At 59.3% G+C, this 18,292-nt stretch overlaps 1 protein-coding gene across 2 annotated transcripts in view; it reads right to left on the reverse strand.

Annotated features, from left to right (window-relative positions):
- Positions 1-7,294: 7,294 nt before the first annotated feature.
- The window catches only part of IQCA1 (IQ motif containing with AAA domain 1), a 108,204-nt gene continuing 97,206 nt past the window's right edge, over positions 7,295-18,292 (reverse strand). For both annotated transcript variants that reach the window (XM_053919247.1, XM_053919246.1), the window contains 3 exons: positions 17,255-17,432; positions 11,956-12,194; positions 7,295-7,575 (listed from right to left, as the gene is read on the reverse strand). In XM_053919247.1, coding sequence (XP_053775222.1) covers positions 7,450-7,575; positions 11,956-12,194; positions 17,255-17,432 — 543 coding nt within the window. In that variant the 3' untranslated portion in view covers positions 7,295-7,449. The remainder of the gene's footprint in view (positions 7,576-11,955; positions 12,195-17,254; positions 17,433-18,292) is intronic.

An 18,292-nucleotide genomic window follows, 5' to 3' on the forward strand; every position in this document is an offset into this window, starting at 1 on the left:
GAGTCGGCCTCCGAAATACTTACCACATTTCCCTTTCCCCGACCCAGGAGGAAAGGCAGGGGCGGGCGCATCCAGGCCCAGGGCAGCGGGTGCAGACTGCACAGCCGCTCTCTGCAGGTGCGCACACTGAGCCCCGGCCGAGCTCCGGTTTGGCACCTCCACCTGGCTCCGGCGGGCACCGACACAAAGCCGCAGTCGTCCCGGTTCCTTTGGCTCGTTACCATCGGCAGCATTTCATCCGGCGGCACAATAACCCGCTCCCTGCGTATGTGAGAGGGCGCATTATGCAACATTCAAAGTCACCCCACGTCCCGAGGAGAGTAAAGAGTCTGTCTGCGTAGGGCAGAGATAATTTGCAAGACCTACGTGGGGCCGAGGGTTCTCAGATGAGCCCCAGTGGTCCCATGGCCGTCAGGGGGCCGGGCGGGCACCCCCTTTGAAGGGCCATGCAACAAAAGTTCCCGGAGGGCTGCGTTCGCGCTTGCTCCGACCGGCCCCGTGGACTCCGGTCCCGGCGGTGCGAGGAGAGACACGGCCGTCGTGGGCGTGGGCATTGTGCTGCTTATAAATACCCGCACAAAGGCGGAGTGAGGGCTGGGCGGCATCCGGGGGGTGTGTGTGATTAACGTGCTTCCGAGAAGCCTGTGAAGTCGGTGGCTGGCCGTCTGGCACAAAGGAGGCACACCGCGCCAGCTGGCCATCAGTCGCAGAATTCTCGCAAATTGGGAAAGTGGCTGAGGCAGAATCAATTAATTTCCACTTGGAGCACAATCTGCCTTTGAAGAGGAAGGATATCCTCCTGCCTTGGCTGCTGGAGTCGCCCCTTGGGGGACGCTGTGTGGGCTTGGGGAGCTGGGGAGCCCCAGGGCCCAGGGGCCAGGGCCGCTGAGCACAGCCCCACTGGGAGCCGCGAGGACACGGGGGTCCGTCCGGTTGCTATCAGCCTCTGCTCAGGTCTAGTCCTGCCAGGGTGCCACACAGCGAGGGGTCCCCGCCTGCTGGGAAAAGTGGGTGAAGCGCCACGTGGCCTGGGTGAACGGCACTGGAAGTGGTTGTGCTGCTGGACACGCAGCGGACAATCCCTGCCAGGTCCCTGCGGGTGGTGCAGGGGCTGCCCGGAGTCTGGGTCCACTGGCGTGTCCCTGTCCCAGGCCCCAGGCACGCCCAGAGTGGCACGCCCACCCCCGGCTGGCCCTGCGTTGTCACCTATTTCTGGTCACCATGCTCCTCCAGCCAGCCACGTTCTGCATGTGCGCTCCCACTTCCTCGGAGGCGGGAGGGCCTCTGGCAGGAGAAGAGGGTCCTGGGCGCCAGTCACAGAGCATGTGGAAGTGGGACCAGTGGCCAGGTGGGTCGGCAGCTGGGTAGGAAGGTGGGGGGTCCTGGGGGCCCCCTTTGGCTCACTGGGTCTCTTCTAGGAGGTGAGCGTACACTTGGCCACCAGTTGTGGACATGGGGTGTGGCAGGGTGCCAGCCAGGAGGGGGCGGGGCTGTCAACAGGGATGTCATGGGGTTTCCAGCAGTTGAACAGTGTGGCCCCTCCTCCCGCTTCTCCTCCCAGCGTCTCTTGTGGGGATATTCCAGGTGACAGTGTCCTCTTCTGGGCCTCTGTTTAGCTGTCCCCTGCGGTACTTTTCATCCTTAATCGATTCCTTAAAGGTCTCAGTTTTCATGGTTTCCCACATTACTACGCACATTCAAAAACTCACCGTAGGGTTCCAGGTGAGCTCTCTAAGGACACGGGGAGATTAAGGTTTTAGTGCAAATTAAAGTTAAAATTGGCAACAGGTCAGAGATGCTGCAGCATCCACTCTGCTCCATCCTTTAAATCTGTGGAACATTCCGGGCGGTTTTCTTGTGAGCAGCCTCTCGCCCGAGGCATCATTGCGGCCCAGGCCTCCGCTTTCAGGAGGTGGTTTCCTTTGTTTTAATTTGCATGCGCTTGTCAGAGTTTTAAAAAGCTCTTTATTCTAACCATTGAAGTGGTTCCAGCAAGGTGCGAGGCAGCCCCCCACCCAGTAGACATGCACGGCCCTGCCCTCCAACGGGACTCGACCTCTGACCTGACAGGGCCCCGGCGCTGGAGCTGCCGCTCTGGGCCAGAAAACAAGGCGAGAGCCCGCCAGCTCTGAGCGCCTGCTGTTTACCTCCCCCAGAAGCACAGGGTCTGTGTCTTTTAGGACAAAACTGTCACCACTGTGGTGCCACTCGCCGAGTGTGGGCTGAAGCTTTGGTGGCACGGGAGAGCCTTCTCAAGGACGGACGGGAGCCCAGCAGTTTGGGGGGGCATGGCTAACGTGGTCCCTCCTCTCTGGGAAGCCTCTGACCTCAGGGCAGCGGGACCTGGGAGTTAGGAGGGTCTTTGTGGGGGTCATGCCAGGGCTTCTCTGGATGAGGAAACGCCTGTGGTGCCCGAGGGACCGCAGGACCGGCCCCAGATCACCAGGCGCTCAGACTCCTTGCTCCTCCAGGACACACGCGTGGCCTTGTGGCACCAGCAGTGGCTCTGCAGCTTTGGAGGGACCACTGACCTCTCTGAGCTCTGCTTGTCGCGGGGGCGGGGGAAATAGCAGTTTCGGTTTCTGGAGGAGAGGTACTTCGGCGTGGGGACTGTGCGCAGTGCGCCCTGGGGCAGCGGCAGCGGCCCTTCCTGCCCCCCCCACCCTGTGCAGCTGGGGCCACAGGGTCTGCGTCAGCCTTTCCTCCCGGACTCCCGGAGAGCAGGAAGCGGATGTTTTCATGGCACCCCAGCTCGGTGCGGAAGGTAAACATCACCCCCCCGCCCACCGCCCACTTCTCCAGGCCCAGGAGCACCTGCTGGGCACCTTCTCTGTCTGCGGCTCTGGTCCCGCATCAGCTCCCCCGAGGAGGTGGGGGCTGTGGTGTGTGTACAGCACGTGACTGTGTGTATGTGTATTACATGTGTGTGCTTGTGTGGGGTGTGTGTATACCTGTATCTGTGTATGTGTGTGTTTGTGTGTGCTGTGTGTGTGTGCATGTGTGTGGCCGCACTAGACAAAGTCACACGGCCGGGTTGTGAATTCGGACCCAGCCCAGGCTCCGGGACCCCACGGCCCTCTTCCCAGCTCACTGGTTGGCCTTCCTTCCCAGACAGGCTGAGGACGGGGTGCAGCAAGGCCAGCTGGGGTGTCCAGAGATGGCGCTGGGGTCCCCCGGGGGGAAAGAGCTGAGTGAAGGTGTTGGAGATGGAGGGTGGGGGACCCCGAAGAGAGGCCCCAGCCTGTGTAGGACCTCACCCGCTTCCCACAGGAACTTCACCCGGGCCCGAGGAGGCACGAGCTCCGCCCCGCCCCCTGCCCCTCCTTCATCCCGTTGCTGCGTGGCCCTCCCTGACGAGGGAGACCTCCCCGTCGCACCTGCTGCCCTGGGCGGGGTCCCTGAGAATGTGGGGCCAGGCACTGAGCCAAGGGCACCGGTCGCAGCTGGTTTCCTCCTCGCAGCAGCTGGGACAACAGGCACCGGCGTCACAGATGCAGTGAGCGCACAGCCAGCCAGGGTGAGGGTGGAGGCGGCGGCAAGGCCTTGCGCGGGTCAGGCCAGCCCCTGGCTTGAACACACGTCATTTCTGAGACGCTTATGCCGAGGCCAAGAGAAAGAGCTTGCAGCCGTGGGGCGGGGCAGTGGGCTAGGCGGGGAGACGCCCACTGCCTGTGCTGTGACTGTGAACTCCAAGGAGAGGCGGCCATGGGCTCAGGTGGAGGATGCTCCTGGGGGCGAGGCGGGGTGCGTGCAGACAGCGATTGGGGCCCAGGGCCCTTCGGTTCCCGGAATCTCCCTGTCTGGGGAGCTGCCAGCTTGGTTTCAAGCCCACTGTCTGTTGCTGTCCCCCGTTTTTGTTGGCGTGGCCCCGGGCCACTTGTAACTAAAATCTTGACCTCACCGCTGAGTGGAGGCCCCACCCCATGGGTGGCAGCCAAAGGGGTGGCCCTCCTGCTGCAAGGCAGCTGTGATGAGCCCCTCCTCCAGGATGTCAGACACCATGTCCCTCAGCAGTCTGGGTCCCCTAGTGGGGTTCCTGGGGAAGAGCCCTGTGACACCCTGCACACTCGCTGCTCTGCGTTAACTGTTAACTGCGGACCGGTGTTTGGGGAGAGTCTCCGAAGCCAACTTCAGCCCTGGGTGTTCTAACGCCGCTGGTTTGACCGCAGAGGTTTAAGCCCTGAGGGTCTTGTCTCTCAGGAGCATCACGCCGTCACCCAGGGCTCTGGGGCTACAACCCGCTCGCCCTCGGGGTGGGCCAAGGGCAGAGCCTCCAGCTCCAATTCCATCTAATCGGGTTTCATTCCATCCAACGCTTCCTTAATGAGGGCTAACGACATTAATTACTGTCCTCTTCACTACAGACGTGCTGGAGAGGAGCTAATTATCGCATGATGGCTCAAGAATAGCCCATACTTAGGCAGAACTCCCGGATGAGGGTGTCATCCCTTCTTTCCGCTGGTCCCCCACACCCCCTCCCTCCGCCATGCCAGCCCCTCACTTCCCTTCTCTCACCCCGGGGCTGGCATCTTTCCTGTCTCCGCATCAGTGACAACAGGAGGTACAGACCGCTGTCCCATCCCCTGTCCAGGGGGTCCTGCCCTGCGGGTGGTGACACAAGGGGCAGCCATCCCCCCGTATGGTGGCTGGGACGAGCTCCTCCTTGGAGGCCATTCCGGCCAGAGCTGCTGACCAAATGGAAAATCCACGGGTAACTTGACCCAGTAATGTCTCTTCCGGGAACGGATCCCACAGACTCTGTCCCCTGGCCACGGCCCGGAAAGAACGGAGGCAGGAATTTACGGCAGCATGGGCGGCGGGAGAGCCAAGGGCGGGCACAGTCTGCGTGTCTATCCCCGAGGGGATGGGAGAAATCAGGGGTGCTCCCTCCGTAAAGCGGGGTGTTGCACAGCGAGCACAGCGTGAGGCCACGCGCACAGCACTCAGTGAAACAGCGGAACGTGTCTCTGTGCCGCACATCTGGCCACACGCAGCGCAGGAGGCCGTGTGGCGGTGCTGTGGGTGCTGGGCCGCGGCCTGTCGGCTCTCGTGGACTCTGTGCCCACACAAGAGGGGTCCACTCCGCGTGCAGAGCAGGGGTCGTCCATGAGCAGGGCAGAGCCCGCTGGCGAGGAAGGAGAAGTTTCGTTCTTGGTAAGCGGAGGGCGGGCGGGCAGGCGGGCGGGCGGGCGGGCTGGCGTGAGCCCCGTGGCCCCGGGAGAAGGCGTAGCGAGAGAACAGAGTGAGCGGCGGAGGTCGGTCCCAGGGTGCGTGCGTGTGAGAGCGAGCGCGTGGGGACTGCGTTCGGGCCTCACGGGTTCTTAGGCTCGGCCTGCTCTCAGCGCACCATTTTGCACCCCAGCCACGTGGGCCCCACACGGCTACTGAAACGTAAACTACCCGAAAATAAGAAAGAGTCCAGTCGCACCAGCCATGTGTGACTCGGGGCCACCCCCAGGGGACAGCACAGGTCAGACCGTTCCCAGCGCCACAGGAAGTTGATCGGACGGGGCTGCCGGAAAGCTCGTGGACTGGTTGAGCTTCTGTCATTAGCTGTTGTTTATTACTGTTGTTTACTATTGTACGAGTCCCGATAAAGCTTGCTTGTCATTAAACGGAGACCAAGTTCAATGGCCTTGTCTTTTATGACAGAGTTCATAATGTCCATGTTTTTACAATCCTACTATTCGTTTTTTACTCTCCAGGTCCTATTATTTTGCAAAAGACATCAAATCCTAGCATCTTGAAGTTCTGTTCTTGGGTCCTAAGCGAGGGTCTGTTTCCCGTGAAGTATGAGAGAAAGGGCCTCGGCTCAGCTGGCCTGGAGCTCTAGAGTACGCTGCTGTCTGGGGCTAGGGCGGGGGGTCTGTCCGCCCCTCGGGTCCCTCTGGGCCTCGGCAGGCGCAGTGTGAAGCGGGTAAGGGGAGGCCAGGCCCACCACCTGGACACTCCTTTGGCCTAAGGTGAGTCGTGGCAGGGCCCTCAGACAGCAGTTTGTCTGGGGCCCGGGCTCGGGGGGACAGCTTCCTGGGGGGCTCTGAACGTGTCCGGAGCTCGCAGAGCTGCAGCCGTCTCCCTCCGTCCTGGCTTGCGCTGGTCTCCTGCACAGACGCCGGCGGCGGGTATGTGCTGGCCACTGGGAGACACTGGGAACCCCTGGTGGTTCTGGGCATTGGAGGCCCAGCCTGCTGGGGATCCCAGGAAAACCTTGACCTCCACTGTGGCCCACAGCGTAGGGGGCTGGCCACGTTCTGTCAGGGAGGGTACTCGTGAGTCCCAAATCAAGCACACACCGGCCTCCACTTAAGTCCCCTCCCCCACCCCGGGGTTCTCACCACGATGACGCCTTTCAGAGTCCCACACAATCTCGATTTCCCTTTGAGTCCCTAGTCTTCTCTTCTTTAACCGGTTTCTTAGCATTTTTTTTACCTCTTGTTTCAGGCCTTCTCTTCCCCTCTTTACCCTATTTTTATGTTTCGTTTCCGGCAGCTGCTGGCCCACCACGTTCCGGGTGCTTCTCGGGAACGAAAGGCGGCCACGGAGGCCCAGGGTTGCAGAGTCCGAGAGCCCATGCCTTTCATTCCGGAAGGTCCTCGGCAAGCTTGTCTCCCAACTACCGTTCCTTTGCTGTTTCTTCTTTTCTTCTAGACTTCTGTCTTTAAAGGGTCCTCCCTGTAGGTTGTAGATTTGATCTTTTTGTCTTCTGGGCTGCCCTGTGGGGCGGCGGGGGGTGTGTGTCCCCAAGGACCACCTCCAGTTCACTAACCTGTTCTTTGACTGTGTCTAGTCCGGAGTTCATACCTCTTTTATTTTTCCCATTTCATGTAAATCACTGTATTTTTAATGTCTGAGTTTTCTTCTTATGACTTTTTCCCCACAACTCTCTCTTCTTATTCTATTTCTGTATGACCCCCGGGCCTCGGCGTCCCCCCCTCCAGCGTCAAAAGGTTGACAGATCATTTTCAAGTTTGTTTGTTTGTTTTTTAGCTCAAGCAATCAAATTACTGAGTCAGTTCAAGGACAAGAGAATTTTATTCCATTATACAAAGTCTGTGCCTTAGTGCAAAGAATCAATTCACTAAAGTGTGTGCAAGAGAACATACTGCACACGTGGACGAGTCAGAAGCTGGGGCGCTGATGACAGACTGCAGGGTGCTACCTGTTGTCAAATGAGAGTGCGTCCTGACTGCCACACGCGACACTTGGCAACTGGTACCGATGAGCTGACGTGTCCGATCACGGAGACTGTGAGTGAGTTTCGGTTACGTACAAACTTCTGGAGGCTAAGGGACAATCGCGGTGGGCCGCCGACACGGTGGGCGGCCCAGCGAAGTCGAACTGCGAGGATTCGGAGGCGGCGGGGCTGGCGGCGTGGGCGCGGGTCTTCTTCAGACTGGAGTGGGGGCCGCCATCGCTGAGCGGGACCCAGGATGGCTCCTCAGAAAGGTGTTACTTATTCTTCTTCTCCTTTTTCCCTTTCTTTCCATTCTTCCCTTTATCCTTGGCCTTGCCTGCATTCCCTCCCTGCAAGGCCAAGCTGCGCCTTTTACCCAGAGGGGTTTTGGCATACCAGTTCTGAAAGAAAACAGATGTTCAGGAAAATGTCAGAAGGTCACGAATTAACGGGAGTGCTCTTAGAAACACAGAAGACCTTGCTAAGACGGAAGGGGCAGGCAGGCACTGAACTGTGGGCATCCCCCGTGTGTCCCAGTCTGACCCATGGCCCCTCCCAGTGAAGCCGCCTGTTGCCCCGGGGGTCCTACTCTGCCCCAAGGGCGTGGGTTTCCTTGGTAACGTGCATGGCCCCGGAGGTGCCTTCTGGCAGGGCTGGTGGCATCGAGGGGGCCATACACACACACGCTGGGGGAGGCTGCCGGAACCACAGCAGACACGGTGAAGCCACAAAACCCACCCCGCACTTGGCCGTTGCCAGCCGGCCCCGACGGCGTTTTCTCAGCCTTCCCATTTTAGCTGGAACCTGCGAAGCATTTTGGTTTACAAATGTCAAGGTGGGACCCCTCACTGCTGAATATACTACACATTCTTTACCGTTCTCTTATTAGTGACGGAGAGGCCATTTCCACTTTCTTATCCCTGTGAACGATGCCGCGATTCACGATTTTGACGCCTCTCCTTCCACACGCACGAGAAAACTTCTCCCGGACGCACGCACGGAGGGAGCGTTCCGGGGTGTGGGCGAGGCAGGGCATCTGCGATTTTGCTGTTTTCAACTTGCCCTGTGTCAGTGGCTGTGAGGGGACCGTCTCAGGCTGGGCGTGTCTTGAAGTGCCTTTATTTTCTCAGGTCTCGGGGTGCCGGCTTGGCTGGGTGCAATTTTAGGCAGACAGTTAGCTTTCCTCAGCACTTCGCAGGCGGGGCCGCCCTGAATTCTGGCGTCTGCGGCGGTCCCAGCGCTGTCTGATTTCCTAGCCGTTGCTTCTCCGCAGGTGGTCTGGTGTCTTCTGAGACTGGCCCGTGGCCTTGTTCTCAGGTTCGCCGTGGTGGACGCGGGGGGGCTTATCGTTACTTGGCCTGCTGGTCCCTCGGAGAGCGTTTTTCACCTGAGAACTCGTGCCTGTAATTCAGGAAGATCCTCAGCAAGTGTCTCCTCAAATTATTGTCCCTCTGATGTTCCTTCTGGTCCTTTCTTCAAGGTCATCTCTTGGTGGGATGAAATGTCTTTAAAGGCTCTTAATTACAGTTCATAGACTTTACCTTTTTGTTTTGCTGGGCTGCCTTTTTGGGGTCCCCCCAGAACCACCCCCCGGTTCACCAATTTGCTCTTCGAGGCTACAGTTCATACCTCTTTTGTTTTTTCCTGTTTTAAGTTAGTAACTGTATTTTTAATCTCTAAGCTTTCTTTTTTATGATTCTTAAAATAAGTATCTCTTCTTATTCTATTTCTGCCGGTCCGTGTTCCCAAACTTTGAGCACACCTCTCGTGGAAAGTCGTGCCTTCATTTGTTACCTGCATTAGATTAATTTCAACATTTTGTCAGATTTCACTTAATACTGCATTCCCTAAACTGGAATTTTGATTTTATTTTTAGATTCGTTTTGGGTAGGGGCTGTGTTTGGGTCTCTCTCCCCCTTCTTCCCGCTCCCCCAGCGGTACTGCAGTTGCCTCTCAGCCGCACCTGGGACTCGATGTGTGGAAGTGAGGCCGCCCCAGCTATGGGAGACCCGGCGGCCGTGGAGCAGCGGGCTCGCTGTTTCGTCCTGCGTGACTCAGTCTTCCTTTGAGTCTGTCCCTCTTCTCTCTGCTGTGCGCCAGGCACAGGACTGTCGCCGGGTTCGAGGGTCTGTTTCCGGCACTCGGGGATTTTCTCAGCTTTCTGTAGCTTCGGCTCTGTTTTCCCTGGGAGGTGTGGTGGCCAAGTCCTCAGGGGGTGAACTCCTTGTTTATGGGGACCCAGGATGGAACACGGTTAATAAAATCGGCTTTTAGCTCCAGAGTAAGGCTTGAATTCAGCTGTCCATTTTAGCCGTGTGACCTGGAACAGAAGTCACTTTGCCTCTTGGCTTTTTTTTTTTTTCTCCTGCAATAGCAAAGTACCACAAACTTGTGGTTTAACCAAAATGTGATGTCACATTCCTGCAGGTCAGACACCCAGTCTGCAGGCCGTGCTGCCTTCTGAAGGGGCCGGGGTGGGCAGGGCCCGGCTTTCCCGGACCGCAGCCCCTCCTGCGTCCTCCCGCTGGCTGGCGGTGTTGGGTGCCCACGTCCTTCTCACGCCGAGCTCTCTCTCTCTTCGTTCTTCTGATCCCCTCTTTCCTGTCTTCCGGCTCCACTGGACTCACAAGGATAATCCAGGACAGCCTGCCTATTTCAAGGTCAACTAATTAGCAACCTTAATCCCACCAGCATCTGGAACCCTCTTTCCCCTGGAAACTCACATACTGGCCCGTTCCAGGGACTCGGGTGTAGCTGTCGTTGGGGCCGTTATTCTGCCTCCCACCTCCCTAGAGCTCCATTTCCTCCTTCCTAAGATGGGGGCTGAGGGAGCTAATAGGGTGCCTGGCACATACCTGGTCAGTATGCACCAGCCAATGGTATGCGGATTACTACCACCGTCATCATTAAATATGTTCCCCGTCATGCCCACGGAGCGCTTGCCGACTCCGTGAGGCCTTAGTCTGACACGTTGTCAGAGGCACAGTTAGGTCAAATTTCTCAGGACAAACGTGATCGGGCTGATTACAAGCAAGGACAGCCGCAGCGGCACCCAGGCAGGAGTGTGACACGGCCGTGCCCTCCGTGTGCCTGCGCAGCGATTTGCCACTGCGCAAGCTTATTGAACACGCAGGTGGGGCGGGCGCCCGCCCTGCAGCTACGAGAGGGCAGCAGGACGGGTGGGGCGGGCTGGTGGGGACTGGTGAAAGGGTCCGGTTTCCTTAGGGAACCACGTGACCAAACACGCCCAGAACGAGAGGGAGAATCCGGCGTTCTCGCCGCAGGTGGTAGTTGGTAGCGTCTCCTTCTCCTGCATCGCGCGGTCGGCTCCTGGACCACCAGCGCCTAAAACGCACAGAAGGACTTGCAGAGAACGTGGAGAGACTTTAAAGTGAAAAACACGGCCAAGAGAAAGCATAGGAGTCATCACCCTCCACATAGCTCCTCAAAACAAGGAAGAATATTGTCTTTTTAGAAAAAAGGAGAAGAAAAACGGGAATTTCAGAAAAAAATGATTTATCACGTGAAGAAGATAAATATTTACAATTAATACTACCAAGATTTAAACAGTGACAAGAATATTAATGCAAATGCTTGGCACAAAGTTGGAAATGTTTTTCTCAGCTCTGCTGGAGTCAGCAAGGCGTGGCCTCAGCCTAAGCCGGCCTGCTTCTGCCAGCGAAGTTTCCCGGGACGCAGCCACGCGCGCCGTTCCTGTGCCGGGCGCGTGTGCACCACGATGAAAAGTCGGACAGTTGTGACTGTGAGTCCGTGCCAGCTCACCACCGCAGGTCTCAGCGTAGCGACTGTTTTCCAGCTTCCCCTGAAGCGCAGGCAGCAAAGCCGGAGCCCAGGAGTTTTGGAGGGGGTGGGAAAGGTGCCATGGTGGAGCGAGCTTCCTCGCCCCAAGCTGGCCTCTGGAGGCCCGAGCTGGAAGGAGGACTCGGCTCCTCTTTCTGACGCTGGCACGGCCGACGCCGCGGTGGGCGTAATTGCGTGGGTGTGACTCTCCTCCCTTGCCTTCCCAGCTGGGTGAGAGCACTCTGCCCAGGTCCTGAAATCGCACCCACTGCACTCCGTTGGAGGAGAGGGGTTTTGAGGAATGCCCGCTGGCCCGGCCTTGGGGTCAGGGCGCTAAGCTCGTGCTTGGGTGAGGAGGACGTGAGTCCCTGCCATTTCTTCTCCTCCCATAAAAGACGGGGTTGGAGGAGTTGATTCCCGAAGTTTCCTCCAGATTGAGAACGTTCTGTGACCATCTCAGAACATATTCAAAAATTAGAAAACAGCATTCTGGCGTGTTCTCCTAACAGGCGTGATTTCCTCTGGTGAGTGCCCTGGCGGGGAAGCAGACCACGGCAACGGTGGCCCAACCAGCACTGGCCTGCGGTACATCACTCGGGGGCGCTCTTCTCCAAGTGAGACTCGCTCCAACACGTGAAACACGAAGTGAAGACGAGAGAGAAGCAGGGCAAGGGGGTGCACATGTGTGTACATGTGTGCACATATACCTGTGCACACACAGGCATGTGCACACCCGTGTGCATGTGTGAACCCAGGGGGTTTGAAGCTGCTGCTCAATTCTGTAATCTGGCTGTTAATTTATAAGGTCACGGGCCATGATTTTCTTAAAATTTGGAAGACACATTTTATAGCTAAGCCTGAAAAGATTTTATAATCCCAAAATTTCGAGTTTCCAAATTTCATCACATATGGCAGAGTTCAAATCCCTGAAGCTCGGGAGCCCCGGGGGATGGGGGACAGAGACCGCACGCTCCCCTCACCTTAAAGCTGTCTTCCTCCTCCTGGTAGACGGGGCTCTGGCTGCTCAGGGCCGCCACGAACTCCACGGCGACGAGCGGCTTGCGCGGCTGCTGCCGCAGCCTGCGGTCCGTGAGCACGCTTCTCACCGCCTGCACGACGTGGCCCTGGGTGAAGCCGTCGCTGACCTTCGCCAGGCAGCTTATGTTCAGGGTGTTCGTGATGACCCCTCCGTGGCGCTGAATGATGTGTCTCCACAGGACTGTTGTGTCGGAGATGGCGGAAAAGACAGAGAGGACAGGGTCACTCAGGGAAGGCGGCCTGACCCGCGTCCCCGCACCAAGGGGCCTCTCGTGGAGAAAGGAGGGCCTGGGGCGCCTGCTCTGTAACTCTGACGGGCAGGGTGCCGCGCACCGAAACACTTTCCTCCACTGACCTTTTCTCAGCCCACGACACGCACGTCGAGGTCTGCAGATGCACAGACGCGTTGCGAAGGGACAAGGAAAACGGAACCGCGGGCAGTGCGGTTTCAGTGCAGGGCCTTTACCGATGTTCAGAACCCTTCAGAACGGAAATGCTCCCCGGTGGGTACGGGTCCCTGCTCCTCGGAACATTCTGTTTTCCAGAATGTGGGCAAGGAAGAGCGTGGTTTTTTAACAAGTACTTATTTTTATACACAGATTCTACTGTCCCTCAGCGCTCGCCACCGGGCTCGGCTCCCTTGGGGTGTGAGGCACTGGGTGGGACCCCATGTTAGATAGAACGGCCTGCCCCTTTGTCCCCCCACCCCAGCAACTGCGCACGCATCGCCTGGCTGATCTGCTTGCTGCCTGGGTGCCTGGTCGTTCGCTGGGCGAGTGGGGCGTGGGGAAACCGAGGCTCTCGGGGCACAGGGGCGGGGTGAACATGAACGACGGCACAACCCTTGAGGCTTACTGAACGCTGGAGACAGGACGGACTCCCGCACGGCGCCCGGGACAGCATCCCGTTAGAGAGCCACGCCCGTGCTGCACAGAGCGGGAGGGGGCTGTACCCCCACGGCGAGGCCGCCGGGCTCCGAGCCGGGCAAGACCGGGTCAGCCGTCTCTGAAGCCTTCGACCTTGTGTGGGGAATGTCTGAAGCGCTTGCTTAAATGGCGACCATTAATTACCACCCGCACCGCGCACAGTTGGGTTTCTTACGAAGCTACCTCACCCAAGTACATAGGTTCAAGGCCGACATCCCAACAGTTAACCCCCCGCCCGTCCTCTTTGGCGGGGCCCCGGGCCCTGCAGAGAGCTGGGGCGCTGGGAAGGGCACGTGTGCACGGGGCCCGTGGTGGCCCCACAGTGCAGAAGGCAGGGGCCGAGTTACAGGAAGGAGGCCAGCCAGGGCTGCGAGGGCCTCAGCCAGACCCCTAAAGCCACATTGGAGCCCCTGGATCCACTTCTGGGTGGGCTTAGTTCGGCTTGAGGCCAGCTTCGTCCCGCCTGCAAACGGGAGGGAAGACTGGACCCCCGGCCGTGGTGAGGGTCTGAGTGGGCACCAGGCGCTGCGGAGGGCACTGCGCGCACACATGGCCCACACTTCACTTCGCTGCTGCGTGGCTGTTGTCTCTGATAACAATTATTACCAGCTTTTCATTTTTGTGCCGGGGTTCCCTGCTGCTCATCAACACATCAGCTCCAGAGGAGCACACAGAACAGGCCACAGAACACGTGAAACCCATCCGTGTGAAGACGGGCCGTATCGGGTGCGAGGCATCCTTGTCCCGACGCCGCTGCTGCAGGGTTAGAGGTCAGGCGCTGCAGCCCATGGTGAGAATAAACCGCCGCCACTACCACCAGATGACAGCGTCCCCCGGGACGGAGTGTGTCTCCTGCCCACACCTGTGGCATCCCAAAAAGGCACGACAGGCCTGAGAGGTGCCCGTGGAGGCTGAGATGGGAACACGTGCCGTGGGGGAGGCTCAGGGGACAGTCCCGACAGCTGAGGGCCCGGTAGGCACCCCAGGCTGGGAACCCAGAACAACGTTAGCTGTGGGCACCGTGGGCCAATTCCCACCCGCAGCACAGAGCGGGCCCGCCAGTGGGCCATAGTGAGGGCCAAGGGCGCCCAGCCACACACGCTCCGCGCTCTCCCCGCCTCGCTGTTAAGCTACGGCAGTCCCTGCCATCCCACCTCCTGACACGAGGGGACTCCACAAGCAAACACGCATGACCAGTGGGGTAAAAAACGTCAGGCCCTCCGGGCTGGCGTGTCCATATGCACGCACCACTGCCCATTGAAGCGTGGGATCCCTGGGATTCATGTGGAGTGCTGGGCAGGCCTCCTCCAGACACCTGAGCCGGTGGTCACTCCCAAAGCTCACCCACCAGTGCTTCATGGAGGTGAGCACGGGCTCTGTGGCTGTATCACGGCCACCGCGGGATGTCACGGGACATCACAGCCACTGTGGGACATCATGGCCACCGCGGGACTTGCCCACTTGCCCAGAGCCACCTCCAGCTCTGGAGAACGGGAAGGCAACCAGACTTGACTTCCTTTCTGTGTCAGGGGCAGAGTGAGCCATAGGCTGGCGGCTCGGGCTGCCGAGGCCTCAGCCCAGTTGTGTGCACTGAGAACTCAGGCCCTGAGCAGGCTCTGGGCCACAGCGCTGCGGCCGTGAGGCCTGGGGGCCAGGGAAACGAGGGGCTGAGGGCAGCAGAGGTGCCCTCCCCACTGAGTGACGTATTTTACTTTCCTCTCTTGGATTGAAAAGGCACCCCAGTTCTCCAGACTAATCTAATTATCCCCCCTCCTTTAGAGCGGAGGGACCCGCACTCCGGGTCACCTTCCCTGCTTTGGCGTCCCAGACTGATTCTGTCCAGGCGAGTGCTCCAGGTGACACGGTATCTTAAAGTCCGATTTTACTTGGGATTTTGCAAAAGCACAGAGGTGAATATGATATGGATGAGCTTCTGGCCTCTGGAGCCTGGAATTCCAGAAAAATCAGAAGACACGGCTTGACTCACCCGAGCGCACACTGGGTCCTGGGTGGGGCCGTGATGAATGGGGTTTTAGCGAAGCAGACCCCAGGGGAGGAGAGGCCAGAGGAGGCAGCGTCGGGAAAGTGGAGAGAAGGAAGCACGAAGGGGTTTCTGGGGACCAGACAGGCATTAATCACCCTTGGGGGTGGATTTTCTTCGCTGAGACATTTTGAAGGCAATTGCTTGATGTGTTGGGGGGGAGAAAGATAGCTGCTGAATTATATTTGGCAGTCCTCGGGCGGATCCACCCTTCTCCTCTCCCGCCAGCCCCTGCCTGAGGCTGCCTGGAGGAACCTGGCAGGGGGGCTGCAACCCCACCCCCGCCCCTTCCGCTCGGCTGCCGGCAGATGGACAGAGAAGCAGAGCCCCACGCCGTGACTCGCAGCCCACGCTTCATGGGCTGGGAGAGACCGCTTCTGGTCACTGCAAAGACAGGAACAGGCTCCCTTTAAGACGGATGCCCCAGCCACCGTGGCCACCAGAGCTTCTGGCTCATGGGGGGAAACGCGGCCAGCATTTATGACGGCGGCAAACGTGGCAGCCCACACAGACCGCCCCCCGAGAGGAACATGTGTGAGAGCATGTGCATTAGTGGCCAGAGCCCTGGGGCCAGGACAACAGCTGTGCACAGGTTCGTCATCTGCCCACAGGTGCGGGATGCTCCCTCCTTCCTCTCCCTCAACACTGCCTGAGGGGACACAGGCTGGGACTCGTGACATGATCTAGTCCTTAGAGGTGATTGGCAAGTTGTCAAAAAACAGGACTGCCTTTGCTAGGCATCAGTAGCCATGGTTTTGCCAAACTACAGACACTATTCAACCTGAAGTCAAGGACAATGCTCTAGCCCTTTAAATTACTAACACCCTCCCGTATTCCAGAAGATAACATTGTGAAGGAGAAGGGGGGGGAGGAGGAGGAGGAGGAAGAGGAGGAGGAACAGAAGGAGGAGGAGGAGCGGGATGGATGAGAAGGACCTGGGACCGCAGCCGTCCCATGCTTTGGGTGTAGCTTTGGGTGTAGTGGGGTCCGCGAAGCCGGGACCACAGTTTAGTGGGACAGGAACGAGCACACACTGCAAACGGGGCGGCTGAGCGAGGAGCTCACAGGACGTGGGGGGGTGTCGCCCTCGTAGCTGACGGGAGCCGAAGACCCACCCGAAGGGCGTACAGCCCCTCTGTCTCCGCGGTGCTGTGGCGATGGGCTAAGGATGAGCGGGAGCGACGCCAGCTGGGTCACCCCTGTGGCCACCTCCTCTGCCTCTACCGCCACTGTGGTCCTGGCACCTCCGTCACAGCCACGCTGCCACCCCCATCACCACGGGAGGCGAAGGCGGCCCCGCAAGGAGCCTCATCTGTGGTGTTCGCGCCCTGGGGAGCCCACTGCCCGTGGATCTGGGCTGGCCTTGGGGCTGGCCACACACAGTGACAGTGAGTCTCTGTGACTCTGATGCGGGGTCACAAGACTCCTTCCTGCTTCTGCCTGGACCTCTGGAGATGTCTGCCCTTAGGGTGCTCCCCTCGGGACCAGGTGCTGGGCAGAGCCATGGGCAGGGGGCGGGGGCGGGTGTCTGCTAACCACCCCCCAGTCGGCTCACAGCAGGCCCGCGGACGAGCCCTTCTCCCCCGCTGCAGAGGAGGGAGTGCCGCCTCAGACGGTCATCCGAGTGGCCGAGTCACCCAGCTGCCGCGCCCTGGCAGGGGCGGGGGTCAGAGCCGGGTCAGTCAGAGCCCAGGTCTGGCGGCTCTTCCCCATGTCATGGTGCCACCCCTCAGGGCCTCCTACTGTACGGTCCCCATCCAAAAATGGTTCTACAGCGGTGCTGTTTGAATCGTCTGTTCAAGAACAAAAAGTTGAAGAAAGTGAGCTTCTGCTGTGTTCCATGTTTATCTGAAGTGAGTGAACATGTCCCTGCACTCACACTTGTGGAGACTGGAAAAGCGACAAACCCACCCCGGCGAACAGAAACGGTTTTGTGCGAGAAAGACACTGTCACCACCGGTGCGACCCGGGTGGTCCCAATCCGCCGGTCCGAAGGGAAACCCGCACGCACGAGGGCTCGTGTCCCCTCCGGGGCGCAGAACCTCGTCCCCGTCTAGTTCCCCTCGGTCTCGGGGGAAGGAGTGTGTTGACCACGGAACAGAGGTGTGCGCTCTGCCCTTGCAGCCCGGTGGCCTGGCCGTGGTGCTGGGCCCGGCCGCCGTCCGGGTGTGCGTGCCGCCGCAGTGACATCACCTGGTGCCGACTGGGTGACGAGGGCCAGCCCTCTCCCCCACAACGCCCGACAGCCCGGATTCGGGGCCCAGGGGTACTTGCCGTATCTGGACGCGTAGTCTGGCCTGGGGACCAAGATAATTTTCTGGTACACCCTGCAGAAAGACTGCAGCTCGGCATCGAAAGGGCGGCGGGTGGTCCCCACAATCAGAATCCTGTCGTTTGGTCTCAGGAGTTTCAGGATTTTGGGAAGCTGTTTCTTCAGGCGTTTCGGTTCCATCTGGGGGCAGGAGAGAGGGGAATGAATGAGCCCCCCGGAAAGAAAAGAGTTAAGAGGAGAAGGCTCTGCGGCACGGTGGGAGGGACTGCCGCCCCACAGGCAGTTCTTGAAGGGCCTGCTCCCTCGTTTCGGTGAGTGTGATGGCAGGAGCTTCCTGTCCTCAGTCTCTGGAATGCAGATTTGGAAGGGGGAAGGAAGGAAGCACCTGCAGAACATTCTAGCACCTTGGCCCTGAGAACGGGAAAGAGTGGCAGGTTTCCAAGCGCAGGGGAGCTGTCTGGGATTGAGTCAGCGTGTGGGGCTCCAAGTCCCTCTGAGCTGCTCTGGGGGTGAGCCCGACATTCCCTTGCCAACCGGAGCGGCACGCAGGGACCGAGGCGCTCGGTCCCAAGTCTGGAAAACCCCCGGTCACATGAAGGGGAAGCTGCCTTCTCTGGGGAGCTGTTAGCTGAGTCTAATCCAAGCACTAACGAGGGACAGACGCATGACACAGGGACCTTGAGCCAAGGGGGTCAGATGTGGCCACATCACCATGGAAACACCTGACTTCCAGTGAACCTTGCCCAGGGAGGAGGAGGCCTCGGGGTGATGGGGACACCCAGGCGCGGCCTTGGCCGATTCTGCTCTCAGCTGGTTCAGGGGTGTGTGGGAGGGTCGCAGTGTGAGCGTTGAGCTGAGGATGCCGCTGCCGGCTTCCCTGGAGCAGCCTGCAGGGCAGACCAGGGCCTCTGTGTCCCTGCCTGTCCTGGGGTGGGGGGGGTGGCAGCGAGCCTGCCCACAGGACAGGCTGGGGCACCTAGGGGAGGGCAGGGGCGTGTGACGAATTCTACCCTCAGGAATAAAAGTGGACAGCAGGGTGT

This window comes from Desmodus rotundus, chromosome 2 (genome assembly GCF_022682495.2).
Source record: "Desmodus rotundus isolate HL8 chromosome 2, HLdesRot8A.1, whole genome shotgun sequence".
Classification (NCBI taxonomy): domain Eukaryota; kingdom Metazoa; phylum Chordata; class Mammalia; order Chiroptera; family Phyllostomidae; genus Desmodus; species Desmodus rotundus.